The sequence below is a fragment of the Anguilla rostrata genome, chromosome 14 (genome assembly GCF_018555375.3).
Source record: "Anguilla rostrata isolate EN2019 chromosome 14, ASM1855537v3, whole genome shotgun sequence".
Taxonomy (NCBI): domain Eukaryota; kingdom Metazoa; phylum Chordata; class Actinopteri; order Anguilliformes; family Anguillidae; genus Anguilla; species Anguilla rostrata.
The window spans coordinates 11,094,238-11,113,560 of record NC_057946.1 but is presented as its reverse complement, the minus strand read 5'-3'; the positions used below and the strand labels follow the sequence as shown (position 1 = coordinate 11,113,560).

The window sequence follows — 19,323 nt, the reverse complement described above, 5'->3', positions numbered from 1 at the left end:
AGGGACCAGGGTGACTGAATCACCATCTTCCCAAACCACAGTTCGCATGTGAAAATCCATCCACGATGAACCGCCGCCGCTGCATTGCGTTCCGCACCAGGACCCAGCACTCGCACGCCTTCGGGGCGGGACTGTGGGTCGGCCGGCAAGACTACTGAACCGGTTCCTACAGTGGCAAAACAGAAATTGGCGAGTGAAAAGACGCAAATTGCATCAAGCTGGGGAGGCCGCAGAGAAGGGAAAACATTTGTGCGTCGATGCGGGGACTGCGTGGAAGAACTCTCTGCTGGCAGCAATGGACTTGGACTGCATTTTTAAAAAAGTAACCATGGGAGACCGTGTGGCACAGTCCATAGGGCGGCTGCCTCTCAACCCACATACCGATCCCCAGCATGGCTCGGGGGTTTGACTCCCTGCCACGGTACTCTCTGTGCTGTGATCTCCATCTGTAACTCCCCCTGCTTTTCCCCCCCGTCTCAGTAAAGTGAAACAATATATAAGAAGGAACTGTCTGCTCTCTTTTTTTTTAAATTTATTTTTTAAAGGTACATTTAAACTGTCAAATTCACCTGCTGGGGTGGAAGGCACATCCATCTTCCACCGCAGAATGAAAACACACCTGCCCAACTAGCGCTGAAAATCTGAGCCTTTATTACCAGTTTATTACGCGCTTATAAAATTGCATTCTGGGGATTGTCATAGGTAGACAGTCCCCTGAATTGTATTCAGCAGCCAGGAAATCTGAAACACACGCAGCTAGCTGCCATTTATTTCACCCCTCCACTGCACAGGTGAATGCGCACCGCACCATAAAAACGTGCATGGAGTGGGGTTATCTGATGGTTTTACGGATATTAGCAGACCGATATCCTCTGCATCTGGGGTGCATTAGATGATCCAGCGCTTGCCCAATTGCAAGTCCAGGGAGACTGACAGGATTAAGCTCTAATGCAATTTCGCAGCACAGCCATGGCGTCTCGGGGCGTTACACGCTGTGGACAGGTTTGGCCTCCCCCTCACGCGGATACAAAACCTCCAATACATTACAGTGTTAGCGGAAAGGAGATGCATCCATTTAGACATCGATTTCACTCTGACATCATCAAACGACCAGTCCAACATCCAACTAAATAATTACTCAACTGGCATTCGGCAAGCGGGTGATCACTCAACAATGATAAGATCAGCACGGCTGGTTTGTGTGAGGTGAGCTGTGCAGCGCTATCCTCCTAATAATTCTCCTCCCACGAGGGCGACTGTATTTGATCCTACACTGTGAGGCTGATATCAAACCAAACTCACAGGAAAAACAAACATGCGTCGCACATTTGGTATTCATTGTCAATGAGTCACTCCTTTCCCCAAATAATGGCCTTTATTAGATTTTGGTTGCACACAAAACGAAATTAAGTGTAAAGCATGTAAGCCAAAGAAAGAAAGAAAGAAAAAAGAAAGAAAGAAAATGGGGGCAAAACCAGTGGAAAGGGACATTTTAGCCATGGGATTTTCGGGTTGTAGAGCAAAAGAAACAATAATCAATATGACAAATGGACACAGTTGAAGTAAAGTTTTTCCAGAAGCTGAGAGAAAAATGACAGTAGTAGCTTTGTAACAAATGGGCCTGATTCTGTGCAAAAAGCCTGGGAAGGCAAGACATGCTGCGACTGATTGGCAGTGGCAGAAAGTGAAGTTTTACTGCCCCCAAAATGGGTGAAACTACTGCACATCAATCAGGCTCTCTCTATGGAAGCCATAGAGGATTTACGGTTTCATAAGTCAGTGGCAGTGTTCGACTGCACATGGTAGTAGAAACCATTTAGAGTTCACAAAGGCACACTCCCTCATCTCCAGCTGGGACGATAGAGTAAAACCTGAGGGATACAAGTTCTTTTAGTGAAAACACAAACTAAAGAATAAAGGAGCATGGGGATATTATGTAGACCTCCAATGCATATGCATTATATATATATATATATATATATATATATATATATATATATATATATATAAAATGAAGAATCCATCTTGCTACATAAGAGTGACTCAATAACATGATCTCACTAATGACCTTACTGAATCAAAGGAAGTGACCTGGAGTTAAGTCGCACTGCAAACCTAATAAATACATGACACATTGAAAGATTCAGTGTTTCATATTCTTAAAGAACTTAACCATGTGAAATACATTACTAAATAATTAATCCATGATAAATTACACAAGATGTACAAGGGTCATATACAGAATAATGACACACAGACACAAACACCATGTCTATGCCAAAATAACATGTTTAAGTTAAAATACTGAATCACAGATATTTCTTATTTTTCTACTCGAAACATAGTCAGAAAACAACATCGCGGAGGCAAAACACGAGAGACGTGTGTCCTCTCAAGCCCAAGATGGGAAAGAAAGTGACTTCCCTCCTGGATTAAGGGAAGATTAACGGCTAAAGGTGAAAATTTTATAAAAACCACAGACATTTAATTTAGTGATTCCTCTCCACTCTCCATTCCATTTCACAAGCTGAAAGGCAACAGATTATCTTGCCATTTTCAGAACCCCTCTGGGAAAAGAGAGGAACAGATACAGGTAGCTACAAATGACTGGAGAGCCAAAATAATATCTTTGGGATGAGAAAACGAATCTTCCAGGTTATGCACAATATTGCAGTTAGCTGAGGAACTGGGTAGGCTGCAGACTGAATCATGGTCTTAAGCCACATTTGGGTTATCAGTCCAACGTTTCTTACACAGACCATGGCCAATGCAGGACTCTCACTTCCAACCCTCAAAACGCAAAGATATTTTGGCCACAAGGTCCTTTATCAGAACTGCACCAGCTTACACTTCCTGGAGTCCAAGCAGCAAATGTTCTGCTGGGGTTTTCCACGGGAGGAAACAAACGTAAAACTAACCCACAGCTCAGGCTGTGCCACGGGGGACATTCTACCTGTTCAAAGCATTTCACTGCTGCAGAATCAGTCAGCTTTATGAGCCCCCTGCATCGCGCGCTGAAGCCCATCCACTGCAGTGAAACGGCACAGAATCAGTCTCCACAATCGGGCCATTTTCCAAGCTCAGTGCTATACTACTATAGGCATTCCTAGAGGGGGTGTGTGTGTGTGTGTGTGTGTGTGTGTGTGTGTGTGTGTGAAGGTAAGGTCTCAACCAGATATAATACCTTTATCTAACAACTGACACTTCTCTCTTTCATATCTAATGTCTAAGCAAGTCCTCTGTCTGGACGGCCCTTCAAAGCAGCTTTTATTTTGAAGTCTCTACTTGCTCCCTGTGGCACTCTGGACCCTGATCAGAGTGGTAATTAAATGATGGTGTTCCTAATAGGGAACTCATGTGATGCAGAAATGTAGTTCTGGCTTCAACAGTTATTCAGAAGCTTTGCTCACCTGTTCTCTTCCACGTTTAACCGGCTGTGGGCAATAATTGCTCAGCAACTGCAGGATCTGGTGGAACAAACTCCCCGTTGCATGGATTTAGCATTGGCCCAAAACGCACAAAAACAAAACAAATAAGTGAGTCATTATTGTACCATGCATCTACAGTAATGAAAAAAGTATGGGGAAAAAGAGCACAGCACTGAACAGGTCAAACAAGTTTTCGAGTTCGGAAGTAAGACCTAAGTCACATATCACTGCAATGGAGGTCACCCCACTCAAGCCCCCCTGAAGGAAAAAATAAGAAAAAATAAAGTAAATAACAATAAACTGAATGCGATATTTAAAACACCGTTAGGAAAGCAGCTCATAATTTCTCGTATGTGTAGATGGGTATCTTAAAAGGCGGTAATGAAACTTGAAAGTTAGGAGGCCCCGTGGATCCTTTTCACACCCCAGCGACCAAAGCAACCCGCAAGCCGGGGGGGGGGGGGGGGTGTATGCGCTTTTCACTGGGGGGTCGGGGGCATCGCACCTGCTTTAAATTTGCGGTGACTGGGCTGCGCCGGTCTCGCAGAGTAACACTAACTCTTCTTCCTGTTCTGTACGAAAATTTAAGCAGGACCCCAGAAGGGCAGTAAAAGCTGAGTGCCGGCCAGACCGTGCTCCTGGTCACACGTGGTGGAGCTAGATCATCTGCTCAGACCGCAGAGTCCGTCCCCGCGTCGCCCAGCCCGGGCTTTTTCTTCCGGACTTTTCCACGGCGGGACACTTGTTCAGTTTGATCAGTCATAAATTTTCACGTTGCTCCGTGGGCAGATTCTTTGTAAAACTTCCACCAGAAAGTTCACAAAGGTAGATGGCGAATCATCGGCAAAGGTTTATAAAATCTTCTAAATTGCCACAGAGTACAGAAGTTCCATTTTTAATGTATTATAAATTTCTAAACTACTTAAGAGTAATTTAGAATGCATTGAATTCTCAAGCATGCCTCCTCACAGAAAAATGTACAAAGGAGAAAAAATGTGTGTAAATAACTAGAACATTCCTGGTAGTTATCACTGACTCAGCTCATCCCCGACCATCTGCCCCTTACATCATTCTAAAGAGTGTAAAACAGATTTTAAATGTCAGCATTTAATATTTTAGTGGCCTCTGCTGGAGTAGACAGTGAGCTCCGTATACCAAATCATCTTGCGAAAAGTGATTTGACAACGTTTCTCATGACTTTTGCAGGGGAGTCATTTTTTTTCTTTTTTCAAATTCCTTCCCACTTTTCCATGTCTGCAGTCCTGAAGAGGTGTGTAGAGGTGAAGCCTGGGGCCAGCAAAACTCTTGAAAGCACTCACCCGCTCCATCTGTGGAACATCCTTCTCTGCCAATGGGACCAGGGCATTTTCACTTTCATACCTTTCTCTGATAATTTTTAGTGCTTGTCTCTGCTAAAAACAGACCACTTTAGATAATGGGCATACCAGGCACAAGCGTTTCAAATGTATTACACAACAAATTTGTATTAAATATTTACAAATTCAAACATTGTTTAACAATATAATAACTGTGCAATCATAGTCACTGCATTTAGGACAAGATAAATTCAGAACTATCAAACAAAATATATTTGTTATTGCATGCTTTAACAATTAAATTGTCGTACTGTGCTAAAATTTGCCAAATAATTATGAGAACTGCTCCCAGACTGTTCCATACACTGCTGTAGTGCATTCACCACACAAGCTCCCCTTTGCTCCTTTTTCCACAATATAAAAAGCAATGTGCGTTTCCTGGAGGTGTCCAGGTGTGATAAAGTGTGTTGAAAAATCAGTAACAATGGGAAAAACCATGAGGACTACTAAGCCTCAGCCTATATACAGTACTGCAGAAGGTAAGATGGATGATTATATCAATGATCCCATCCCCCAACCCATGGCTGTCACACTAGAGTAGTTTCACGTCAGAATATTTGAGAATGACAGGCATTTATTTTGAGATGTTTCAGCAATAGTGATAGCTATAATAGCTGCTAAAAGTAACCAATTGCAGGAAAAAAAGAGTAAAATGAATTTTGAAGGTTGGTGTTTAGGTCCTTACAATGAATTACAATCAAATCTGGTTTTCATAGCCAAGTTCAGGTCAATACTGTTACAGACACTGTACAATAGACACAGAACAAATGTGTAACTGTAGAAGAAGCTATGCAAGCTAGTTATTTTGTCTTACAGAGCATATTTAAAGTACTGTAGGTTTAGTTTCACGCTGTAAGCAGGCATTACACATTAGAAATTCACGCACGCACGCACACACGCACGCACGCACGCACGCACAATACTTATGTTAAATGCACACAGCGGAAATGGGAAAGTTGCATAGGTACTGTTGGCCAGTATTCCGGTCGAATTTCTGCCTCATTTTAACAATCGACCTCATTGGTGGAAAGCAGTAAAGGGAACGCTCCATTTGCGCGAGAGTAAGGCAACAGCAGTACAGTTAAATGCTAGCTTACAGTTCTTCGGTTGGTTACAAACAGAAGCCAGCAACATCATTTGGATATTGCCCGATGTTGTTCACAGTATTCCATAAAGGGCCTAAAAGTTCAGTTCGCAAATTTGGGGGGCAGGGGAGAGTGAAAACTCAGTATTCCGCGGTGTTCCGGAACACTTCCTTGAACTCAGTCTGTTATCTGTGAGAAGAGAAAGCCGGATGAATGCAGGAACAGTCCAGGAGGCGGGATTTTTAGTGAACCTTGACCCCGCCTCACCTTTTGGCCTTCTTCTCCTTCATCATCTTCTTGCTCTCCTCTCTCCGCCTCTTGTTGACAGGGTTGCGTGGGTCGTAGATCTCGAAGGTGTCCTCGTCCTGCACGTTGGCGTCCTTCACTTTCCTGGTTTGCTCATCAAACTGCAGAACGTGGGCCATCCTAAATCAGACAGCGAGAGTTCAAGCACAGAAAATCATTCCGCTTTTGATTTGATTACTCAATAGGACTTCTTTCCACTGTGCCCCTACTGCACAGTGAGAGAGCAGATGCCCCTACTGCACAGTGAGAGAGCAGATGCCCCTACTGCACAGTGAGAGAGCAGATGCCCCTACTGCACAGTCAGAGAGCAGATGCCCTACTGCACAGTCAGAGAGCAGATGCCCCTACTGCACAGTCAGAGAGCAGATGCCCTACTGCAGTGAGAGAGCAGATGCCCTGCTGCACAGTGAGAGAGCAGATGCCCCTACTGCACAGTGAGAGAGCAGCAGATGCCCTACTGCACAGTGAGAGAGCAGATGCCCCTACTGCACAGTCAGAGAGCAGATGCCTACTGCACAGTGAGAGAGCGATGCCCTACTGCACAGTCAGCAGTTGCTCTACTTTCACAGTGAAGAAATGCTCATCACAATGAGAGAGCAGATGCCATCCTGCACAGGAGAGACCAGATGCCTACGCACAGCAGAGACAATGCCCTATTGTCACAGTCAGAGCAGTGCCTCTTACTGCACGTGAGAGCAGATGCCCTACTGCACAGTGAGAGACCAGATGCCCCTACTGCACAGTGAGAGAGCAGCAGATGCCCTACTGCACAGTGAGAGAGCAGCAGATGCCCTACTGCACAGTGAGAGAGCAGCAGATGCCCTACTGCACAGTGAGAGAGCAGATGCCCTACTACACAGTGAGAGAGCAGCAGATGCCCTACTGCACAGTGAGAGACCAGATGCCCCTACTGCACAGTGAGAGAGCAGATGCCCTACTGCACAGTCAGAGAGCAGATGCCCCTACTGCACAGTGAGAGAGCAGATGCTCTACTGCACAGTGAGAGAGCAGATGCTCTACTGCACAGTGAGAGAGCAGATGCTCTACTGCACAGTCAGAGAGCAGATGCCCTACTGCACAGTGAGAGAGCAGATGCCCTACTGCACAGTCAGAGAGCAGATGCCCTACTGCACAGTGAGAGAGCAGATGCCCTACTGCACAGTGAGAGAGCAGATGCCCCTACTGCACAGTCAGAGAGCAGATGCCCTACTGCACAGTGAGAGAGCAGATGCCCCTACTGCACAGTGAGAGAGCAGATGCCCTACTGCACAGTGAGAGAGCAGATGCTCTACTGCACGGTCAGAGACTGGGCCCACAGACACCGTGTGTTCCACACGGGTAGAGCTCACGCGAGCTTCGCCGATTCCCCATGACGAGCTCGCTGCTCCGTTTCGCCTGGCCGTAGAAAAACAAACAGTGTGGCAGCCCTCCACGGTACAAGCACAGCACGACCCATTTCAACTCATACATCGTTGGTCTAGAATGGTGAAGTGGCACACATTCATTCATTCAGTCTGAAAGAATGAATGAATGAATGACCAAATAAAAAAATTCCAATGATTGAAAAGGACTGGAGACCCAACTGGAGGACTGACTTTAGCATCCGTTTGAGCCAAGGAGCAAGCAACACTTAAAATGGAAGAACAAAAAGGCTGAAAATGTGACATCTGCAAAAAGTAAAGGCAGACAGATAAAAAAAAATACTGCAGACAGAAAAACAGGACTGCTGCAGTGGGGCAGGTACCGTTAATGTGGTTCAAAGCACATCAACAAGAATCTACAATGAGTAACACAGGGCCTGATCGTCCATCAGACGTGCCTGTGGACCATTTCCAAAGCGGCCCCTAAAGCACAAATTTCAACAGGAGGCCCAGATCAACAGACACGCAGGCGAAGACAGCAACAGGGACCTCGTTCAGCGAAAGTGCTGGGGAACAGCTGCGGAGGCTTGTCGAGACAGCCTGTACGAATCAGGATGCCTGGCGATACTTCAGAGTGATGAACCTGACACAAGCAGGGAAAACACGGGCGCAAACGTGTAGCACAAGGCAATCGCCAAGTTTATAAGAGGGACATCCAGCAATATGAACGGGGGGGTTACATGTAAAACTGACCAACTCTGACTTGCTGGGAATGGGTGTTCCACTGCTGTGGGACCACAGTGCCACGCTGCTGAAGCACATACACGCCCACCCCCCCCCGAACCTTGCCAACATGTTAACTGTCGGGGGGGGGCTGGGCGCAAGCAATCCAATAGCTTTCATCAGTAAAAAGGCAATCGATCATCTGCAAAAACTACAGAGAGAATAACTTTCACGAGGACAGGCAGTGACAGAGAACGGGGAGAATCTTCTAGAAGGGTGAAGCGGGTCACCGTTACGCATCGAGTGGACGCAGCTGTCTTACCTCGCTGACATTCGCAACAAAGCAACAAATGCAAAGCAGATCGACAGCTCACACCTGCTCCTAGCCGTTCTGGAGACGGACGCTCGCATTTCACAACAGGGTCAGGGGGAAGGGAGCTTCCAGGAAAACCAAAAACCAGAACATCAGTCAATCGTCAATATCTATCAGTGCCTAGACACAGAGTGGACGTAGGGAGCCCAATGAAGCAACTGCCCAGCTTTTGGTCCCTTCTGGAAACGGCCATGCATACATTCAACCATAAATACATTAACTTTTGCTTTGGCCTTACTTGGCCTGCACGTTTGAGTTATGGCTCGACAGAAACATCTGTCAATACTCAATACTCAACTAGCGTTCAGACAGGAAAATAGCGTTCAGAAATAGTGAAATATGGTTCACATATATCAGGCAAGAGCCATGACGTAAGAAGGTCATGTGTTAAATCACATCATTCACCAGTTCACGACAACCAATAATGCAGAACAGGCATAAAAATATCACACAGAATTCCATCAATCACCGATCCTCATGCTCGTTTCCTCTACCATTTATGGAAAAACGGCGGTTTCGTGATGGATTGTTAGAACGCGTTTATGCAAAAGACAAAATAGCAGGCATGAGACGATGCACTGAGCCCAGGAAATGATTTGTATTTTCATGCAGGGTTCATGACATGATATTCCCTCGGCGCAATATATAAAACAAAAATTATGCGGGCCGAAGAAGAAACAACCCTCAGCTCAAGTTTTCCTATTCACCGAACAGAAGAAATAAAATATGAATTCAAAATCAGTGACATTTTTATTCAACAAAAATATATTTGAAAGTTTATTTTAGTGACAATGCAAACACCCTGGTACTTATAAAGCATGCGCTATTTTGTAAATAACGTTTCCTGAATGAACACCTAAATTTATCAACCATCAGTGTTTACTACATGCAGCCTAATAAAGGAAGCAAAAAAAAAATCAAGTAGAGGCACCACTAGGACACTGCACTTGCATGAAAGCTGGCACTTTGCCAGGCAGTCAATCTCGACGAGAAACCGTCATTAAAATGCAACCTTTAAGTGAGGGCACTGAACCACACTCATGCGGGAGACGGTATAGGACACAGGGACACGTTTCGTATCGTATTGTTTTGCATTGCAGAACGCAGTAGAACAATATTTTGTCAAAGCCCTACAAAATGAAGTAGCACAAATCACAAAGGGTTACCCTATGAAAAATAAAGGGGTTATCTGGAAGCCAAACAAACGATAAGAAATTATTAATGGATTTTATGGTTTTTTTTTTGTTTTTTGTTTTTTTTTAAGCTTTTGAGCGCGAAAGAAAACGGACTAAGCCGAAGGGCGGGACGACCGCGCCTCGCCACAGAGCGAGCGCCGGAGCGAGCGTCGGAAGAGCTCGGCGAGACGCGAACGCGACGGCGGCGTTCCGAGGGGCCAGCGGGACGGCCGCGGAGAGAGAGCCGAGCGCGCTCCCATAATCGGTCTAGCAGTCCCGGCGATGACAGACCCCCCCCCCCCCCACCACCACCACCCCACCCCAAAACTCGCCGCAAAGAACTACAGCTGGAGCAGGGGCCCTACTGTTCTACTCACCGCTTATGAAAACGGCTCTCGCTCCCGCGCTGCCCCGACGCGAGGCAAACCTTCCCCCCAATTTATTTTTCTTCTGCTTTTCAAGAGAGCGGCTCATGGATTGGGGGGTGGGGGGGGAGGGGAGGGGGAGAAGGCCCCTTGCTTTTCTTTGAGAGGGGCTTGTAGACGCAGACACAGATGGAATAGTTTACACTTCTGGCCCAGACTTGACTTCCAGTGTCTGACCTGTTGTAACCCATGTTCCGTTCACGGGGTGCAGCAATCGCGCAGAAAGCGCTACGGATTCCAGCCTCCCTCTTTCTTTCTTTTTTGGGCTTTTTTTTTTTTTAGGAGAGACTGCCGTGATTCCCCGCTCTTTCCTCGATACGACTCTCGGGTTGGCGGCCCCACTCCATCAGGGGGACAGACAGGTGAACCTGGGCCTTGTACGTGCTTCATTTCAACTGTCAGCCCTGGAGCCGTTTCAGGGATGAAGTAACTGATAGGAAGTAAAGGCTTTATTATTTTAAATCTCACACACAGGCGCTCCATTGCTCACAGACACACAGACGCACGCACACAAGGACTCGCGCACGTACACATTCAGACACACAGCGGCAGACACCTAGACAGACACAAAGACACACAGAAACACATACATACAGGCATGCACGTACTCATGCACACACACACACGCACGCACGCATGCACACACACATGCACACACGCACACACAGCAGAAGACACCGAGACACACACCAAGAAAACCAGAAATATACACAAAACCACATGCGCGCGCACGCACGCAGACAGACACACATCGACAGACGCGCACACATACACGCAAAGACACACAGCAATACCAGCAAGATCTCTTTCAATGTGACACTCGTGCCATGATAACATTCAACCGGTATTTCAAGCCTACACAAAACGCTCATACTCAGGATGTCTCAGATGAACAAAAATATACGAGAGGAAGAGCCGGTCGGAGCTTATTTCCTGTTGCTGCCCCTGTAGGCCACGGGGATGGGGACGTGGATGGTGCACTGACACAGACAGCAGCCCCCTGCCCCCACTGAGGCAACACATGAAACCACAATCCAGCGCAGACAATGAGGGTCGCCAATAAATCTAAGTGGGAACCAAAAAAAGAGAACTACCAGCACTGCTATCATCTGGCAAGGCTGAGAAACAGAGTAAGTACTTCAATGCATTTTCCACAACCGAGCCGCACTATTTGGTCTTGGGCTGAATAAAAATGAATGAGGGCATCACATTTACAGAGACAATGGAGTAATTAGACAATCAATCAATTTACAAGGAATGTTCCTATACATCGGACAGATGTATAACTGCATGTGTCATTGTTACGTTTTCACTCAAACTGCTTTTTTTCAGTTTTTAAATTGGAATGACTTAACAATCGGTGACTCGACTGTGTCTCTGGGGTACACTTCACTGCAGACTGTGTCACAGGGGTACACTTCAGACTGTGTCACAGGGGTACACTTCAGACTGTGTCACAGGGGTACACTTCAGACTGTGTCACAGGGGTACACTTCAGTTCAGACTGTGTCACAGGAGTACACTTCAGTTCAGACTGTGTCACAGGAGGACACTTCAGACTGTGTCAGGGGTACACTTCAGGTCAGACTGTGTCACAGGAGGACACTTCCGGTGCGGGAAGGCCGCTGGCTCTCAAAGGACCAGTCACATTTGCACAACAGTACAGGGAAAATGACTCACAGCCGCACAGGTAAGCGTGCTGGCACAGTTAGGATTCAATATCACGTACCGGCCCAGAACCTGCGCTTTGGAAAGACAAGCCACACAGCAGCCCACAGATGATTTTACGTGTAAAATCTGTTAATTATGTACACAACAGAGTGCAAAAACAAAGCAGACTGCCCAAAGCTAGCATGTGAATGCTAATGAATATGACATCACCCCTGGAGAAGCAACGTGAGTGCAATAAGTTCCCTTGGATGGGAATCTAGGTCTTTGGCTGAGGAGGCCATTTGTATCTTGAAGCTGGCGAGGGCTCTGGTGTGTTAGACACAGCCTACTTGTGACTGAGCTAATACAGAGCATGACAGTATTTATTAAAGGAAATAACCCCTGGATCAGTCTGGACTCAGCCTGTTCAGACTTCAGATGAATTTAATTCTGATGCTTGATTTTTCACATGTGTATTCTTTCAGAGGGGAATTCTTCAGCTCTCATGCCACAGAACAGCAAAACCAAAGCCCTAAAATCTCTCTCCCTTTCAGTGCTCAGGGCTCAGATCCTCCAAAGCCTTTGAGGATCTTGATTCAGCAGTTTTCCAACCATCCTTAAAGCACAAACCCTTCCAAAGGAGGTTAAACTGGTTCAGCCCAGACTGAATCAGGTGGCGATTCGAGCCTGGCAAAAAAGATGTAAAAAGTTTATTCTTCAGAAAAAAAGTGATAAGTTCTCTCATGTAGACTCAAACATAACATGATGTGACACAACCTTTAAGATTTATATATTTTGTCACGCTTCTTCAAGATCTGAAACCACACAAGAACCATCTCTCAACATACACACTTGTAACACATGACCCAACACTACATGCAAAACAAAATACCATCTCCAGCTGATGCACTCAAACTCTCAGTTACACAACTATTGCAGTTACACTACCATGGAAAGTGGAATGACCTTAATGCTTCTGTACTGTACGTGTGGGGGTTCTACTACCCAAACAGATTGAAAAAACACATTAGAATTAACATACAGCATATTCCCATTAAGGTAATGTGTATGAAAAATATTTTTAAAAACCTCAATTCAGTCTTAATATTTAACCGAGTGTGAAATATGACCCAGTAGACTTAATATTTGCAAAGTAAGTGGTGTCTGCGATACTCTGCTGTGAAGTCCGCTGACATGGAAATCATTTCATTTTCTCCTTTCTCATCTAATGTAACACAGTGCTGAGAGACGGGAATGTCCTCCAAAACAGACCGAAGGCAGCCACTGGCAAGCCACACCATATATTACAGCACGGTACCCATAAAACACAATACCTAACACACACACACACACACACACACACACACACACACTGTATATCAAAAACAAACAGCATGTCACTAGTTATTTGAATGTGGACACAAGTGAACAAGAAGTTGTACACCACTTTGCAGTAATATAATCTATTTTTTTTTTTAAATCAAGAGACCGTACACTGTACTGTCACACGAATCCAGCGTTACGCACAAAACAGGACACAGACAAACAGCTCTACACGCGGACGAAACGTCTATACGGCTAATAAACGGCCCATGTTTGTTTGGGCTCTTCAGCCCGAGCCTCCTATCCTGGGACCGCGGACAGGGAGCAGGGGCAGGCGGCCTCCGGGTCCCGCTCTTTTCGGGCGCTGCCTGGGTGGTGATACACCCCATCTGCGCTCAGATGGACTGGACAGCGGCCCGTCTGGCTGGGCCGGCTTATTTACCCTGCGGGCCCGGCTGAGTGAAGGGCCCATTCACAGACGCCCGCCGTAGCGCTGCGAAAACAAACAGCCCGCGCCGCTCAAATGGCGTCAGTGTCTTCCGCGGCTAAACACGCTGTCTCTCGCCGGGCGGCGGGGTCCCTGCTCGCGGCCGCGCGCAGCCCCGTTCTGCTTCCTCGGGGTCCCGTTGGACGCCTCCCCCTCCCCCCCAACTGATGTGCAGAACAAGTCCGCCGGTGCGTTTCCTCGTTCACGCTGTGTTCAGTGCTCGCTAACGGCACCCTTGAGAAAGACGGGATTTGGTGAGATGTGGGATACTGTTGCCTGTGCTTCTACCAAATACGAATGAAACTTACAGTTTTTCAAACTGTTCAAACTCATTTCTTGTATTGGAGCCTGCTCTTTCAGGCTGTACAGACCCCTCTCGAATGAAACTTACTGGGGCATTGGCACAGCCAGCAACTGTTCTCCCCCTACGATTGCTGAAATGACTTTTTTTTCCCTTTTCCTTTACAAACTCTGTGAAAGCACTCTAAAAACAGTTGAAATGGGAAGCTTTCAAGAGGACCTGAAAGTGAGTTTTTCAGAACAACAAAACTGTGGAGAATAAATGTAACATCTGTCATGTTCCCGTGCTCTGTGCCAGTGCTGAAGAGCACAGTGCCATAAGAGGACCAGGAGCAGCGGTAATGAACAGAATGTGCTCACCAGCCCTTGTCCTCATCCTCTCCAAGGTCCTCCACGTCCTCCTCCGCACCTTCCGGGGTCTCTGTAATGGCCGTGGAAAGCTTGGACTTGAAGCGATCCAGAAGGGCCATCGTCTGTGAGAAAGCGGGAAATTAACGATCGCTTCAGACAGACCCAAACAGAGAGGTTATACCTCACACTGACTACAAAGACATAATAATGTACATCCTGGTATTGGCATACATTGTCTGCTTTAAAAAAAAGTAAAATGTGATATAAAATGATTGTTTGTACCACGTATTGTATAAAGTTTTGTGTTGGTTACACACGTCTGGCTAAATAAACACATGAAATGAATGATATCGAAAGTCCCCCGACCAATGACATTCTGTGCCTCCAACATCCGACAGAACATCGATAGCACAGACTGAAATCTGCTGGAAGGATGGAGGCTTTAGTTACTTGCGCTTCCCTGGAGGATCCCTTCTTCAGCTTCTCTTTCCGCAGCGCCACGTACTTCTCCCTCTCCTCCAAGTACTCCGCCACCGCCTGGTTCGGGGCCATTTTTTCATCTGTGAAAACAAAGACGTTTCCAGTTACGACGCCGTGACGGAAGCGCCTCGGCGATTGACAGGTAATTACTATCAAAGAGCTGCTACCCCCAATACCAAACCTATCAAAAGCCAAGGACGGTGATGCGAGGAGGGAAATGGACCAATCATGTAAAGACAAGATAAGAACGATGTGGTTCCCGCTCACAAACAGCTCACTTGAAATGAAAGCACGCTGTACAGCAAGACAAAAAAAGAAACGTATCCAAAATATGTTATTTGGGCTTTTTTTTTTTTTTTTTTTTTTTGCATTTGGACCTAAAGAGAGGTTGTGGATTCGATCAAAGAAAACCAGGAGCACGATACAGAGCTTGTAATTTACCGCAAATCCCAAGCTCAGCTACTGAGAGGAGTTATTTCCATTTCTGCAGTAACAATCAGTCTCACAGCACAAAAAAAACCGCAGAAAAACCAAAAAAAAAAAGCCCCACATTGTGATAGCGAATCGGCCGCTGGCACCAGACCGCGGGAGCCGCACGGGGGCGGGGCTCGCCGCTCGCCACAGATTACCCGGGATATCGCCCAATCGGCTTTACACTCAGACGTGAGGACAAGCTTCGGCGCAGCGACAAACTGATAGCGGAATCAACTACAAAGGCCGGGATGCAGATCAGAGGACTATAACTGATAGCGCCCCCCCGCACCCCCCCCGTGCACGTTCTGTTTAACAAGGGGATCCCTTATCCCTTTTTCTCCCTCATGCAGTTGTTTGACGGCATCCAAGCTACAGTAAATTTTCTCCACCGAAAGGAGGGAGAAATGTGCTGAATTCAGAAGTCTGTCCTTGAAACCGAATAGGTTTTCTTTTAAAACTATACCTCGGGCCAACAGGTTTCCAAATGAGAAAACCAAATCCCCACAGGGTGCCTGGACTTGACAAAGAGTACGCGCTTAACATAACAGTTATGTTAACATAAGCAATGAGCTTATTATAAAGCAAAATATTTATTTTTGTTTCTATATTCTGAATGATTAATGCAAAATGAACAAACAAATTATTTAGTTAGAACATATTTTATACTTAAGACAGAAAAATGCTTGCATTAATAAAACATCAACTACAAATAAATAAACCAAAATAAAGCCAAACAATATGAAGAAATATTGGCGTAAAATAACAGTTATATAAAACACATCATAGCACATATTTTCAGAAGACCTTTCCATAATTGATTTTAGAGAAGACCAGCCATACTCTCTGCACTAATATGCACTTTGTTTACATTCCAGGAGCCACATAATCAATTACACTGCACAAGCAGTTAGGACCTGCACAGAACCAAGATCCCACGGCAGTGAATGGACCATTTCATTTTAAATGTCCATCACCATGCATGGACTCGAGCTCCCACTTTTCTTGAGGAAATAGAATGTCTTACACTGACACCAGGCCGGTCTTAAAAGATCAACTTGGAGTTTAACTTGCACTTTCCTGATGTGAAAAACTGGAATGCAAAAAAAAAAAACCAGCAATCCTGAAGGACTGTCCAATTGACCAATACATACAGGTTGGAATAAATTACCAGAGACACCATCAATAACTCCCTTTTAGTGTCATGTCAGATATTGGCCAAGGACTGCAAGGTGGCTGCTATGGCAACAGTTGTCCTGGGGTTGTTTTTGGTCATAATATTGGCTCGTTAGCTTGTTCCTGACAGTGTCTGTTGTTAGACAGAGCGGACAAGCCAGGTCTCGCTGGTGAACTTTTTGGAGCTGTTGTGTGACAAACATAAATTATACATCTCCGGTTTTTCATGTATTTTGATTTTTCATTATACAATATAATGTTCTCATTAAATCTGTAAACCCACGTTTTTTAAGAGTGTGTGGGTTAACAGATTTAAACAGTGTTTAATTGGGTTTATTTAATTAATTCTGGTGGCCAGACTTATCCAAGGTTTCCTTGAGGTCGAGGCCTGCAAACTGCTTAGCTGATTTAGGTAGATTCTGAAGCTCATAATAGCAACCACATGGTCACAAGGCTCTCACTACCCTCACTGTAACAGTGACCCTGGAAAACAAAGGTGAAATAGTGCTCCATTGGAGAGGCAATCGATCAAACTTGGAATACATCTATCTATGCAAAGGCTAGCGGGGAAACAGCTTCCCCGGAGACAGGCAGAGACAGGGGGAAGATTCCTGGAATGGAGAGTGTGGTTCAGGTCAAAGCTTCTTGCTCCACTAATCTTTTCACCGGCAACAAACACCATGCAATCTTAGCAACTGGATTATGTGCATGGAGAAAGGCCAGCGACGCTCCTCAAAGGACAGGAGAGATAGAAAGAGAGATACACAGAAGGAGAGAGGAGATTGAATGAGATAAGGAGGGAGAGGGACAGAGAGCGAGGAAAAACAGAACGAGAGAAATGGCGAGAGATAGAGATAGAGATAGAGAGAGAGAGAGAGAGAGAGACAGAGCATGTGTGTCTGGGCAGAGAGGCGGAATCTACAGAGCAGGCGCCTCATAGTCAGAAGCGCTAATGTTCTTGTGTAAATCTCTCGGATCAGACGATCTGGCACGGGCATTATAGCTGTACCAGACGCGGAGCACAGAGCCGGCCTCACAGCCAGCCTGGTTCAGTCTTTTTTTCCACGACGCCTCAGACGCGACGCACACACTGCTGACCTCACCTGGCTGCTCGTGTCACGGCAAATATGCCAGCGCTTGGCAGCGCAAACCACGCCGGGGCCTTCCCCGTGCCTGTCAGTCAGGCCCACGGTTCGCCCGGTCACACACACTTGGACACCGCAAGACTTGGCTGCGAATATGGAGGTCAAATTTGGACGTCAAAAAAAGGCTATATGGTGTGTATGGAGGCATGTGACTGGCTGGTGTTCAGGGTATGGATAGCATTAAAGGGTGGGCTTTTGTTTTCATTTTAAAAAGGGTGGAATATTTCCTCACGCTCAGGCGGTCAGTGACTCAGGTGCCAGAACTCTGACAAAACTGAAAAACCGGAGGAAAAAACAAACTACATCAACAACCTTCATGATTCTGCCCACTGCAGACTTTGTTAATGTACTGAGAGAGAACTTTCAGCACCTACTATACAGATTCAACTGTTGCATAAACGCACAGGAACACAGGTATGAACACAAACGTGCGTACACACGAACACACAAACCCCTTCTCTGGGCTTCTCTAGGGAACAATTACATGTTCAGTTTCATGTGGAGTGAGGCCTAACACACCCTGGAACAGCATTGTATACGTGCTAACAGCTCTCAGGGGCTATCGCTCAAGGGCACCATCAAGCCAAGTGATCTCAATTTCACCCTTTCTGATGGAGATTGGGATCATCAGTCTTGCATCCTCTGTAGCAGTTGCATGCATTGCTACATCAAATGGACCTTCTTCTGCTTCTGCTCACAGATTTCTGGCCACATTCACAGCAGCATGTTAATATCTACCACCAGGTAGCACAGAACCGAGAGAACAGTATGTATATCCACGTATACCGTAGGGCAGCGTTTCCCAACCATTTTCCTTCCACGGCACACTTTCCAAATTTACAGAATCTCACGGCACACCACTCTCAAAAGCATAAAAAATAAACACCCTGCAGCCCCCCTCCACACACGCATGCACGCACGCACATGTTCTTTTGGGGTTTTAATTAAGTGATGTGCATTTTAATTACATTTATTTTGGCTTTTGTGAATGGGACTTGTTCATTTAAGTTTTTTAAATTCATTTGAACATTAAAAGTTTTTTAAAGGATGTTTCACACGGCACGCCTGACGGCACACCAGAGTGCCGCGGCACACTGGCTGGGAAACGCTGCCGTAGAGTATATAAGTCTGTCTCGTCCACTAAAGTCACCGAAGAAGTTAGTCATTCACGCAGAAAATCGCAAAGGTGTGAACCAACTCTGGCAGAACAGCCAGACACTGACTTATTTTGGGAAAAAAAAGAGTCTAAATTGCTTCTTGTCTGTAAGGGCTGGGCAAGTCTTCAGAAAGGTGTTAAAAGTCTGCTTCAAGTAGGACTCGATGAAGTAACAGAAAAGGTGGAGCCCCACAGGATATTTGGCCTGGGCGGCCATCGTTAAACCCCAGGATACCTTGCGAGTACAATCGTTTAAACCAAAGAATTTATTCTTGGGGCGAAAAAGGGAACTGAGCATTTTTCGTACGGCTTTGCGCATGCGGGGAGACGAGCCCTCTCCAGTGCTATCGGGGGCCTTGGGGCCACACGGACGGGGGTGGGGGGGGGTGGAGGAAGCTGCTGCCTGATGAAGCGGTATCTGACGTACGCGGAGCGCAGCGCGTTCGGCGGGCTTCTCGCGCGGGACGCTGAGCGATCGCGCCTCGGGGGTCGGAGGGAGCTCCTCCGCTCCAGCTGTTGTCACTAAATACTA

General features: G+C 46.2%; 1 protein-coding gene across 3 annotated transcripts in view; it reads right to left on the bottom strand.

Annotated features, from left to right (window-relative positions):
* Positions 1 to 5,358: 5,358 nt before the first annotated feature.
* cwc27 (CWC27 spliceosome associated cyclophilin) overlaps positions 5,359 to 19,323 on the bottom strand; it is a 55,552-nt gene continuing 41,587 nt past the window's right edge. For 2 of the 3 annotated variants that reach the window (XM_064307003.1, XM_064307005.1), the window contains 3 exons: positions 14,814 to 14,923; positions 14,373 to 14,485; positions 5,359 to 6,315 (listed from right to left, as the gene is read on the bottom strand). In XM_064307003.1, coding sequence (XP_064163073.1) covers positions 6,153 to 6,315; positions 14,373 to 14,485; positions 14,814 to 14,923 — 386 coding nt within the window. In that variant the 3' untranslated portion in view covers positions 5,359 to 6,152. The remainder of the gene's footprint in view (positions 6,316 to 14,372; positions 14,486 to 14,813; positions 14,924 to 19,323) is intronic. The other variant, XM_064307004.1, reaches the window with a different exon arrangement.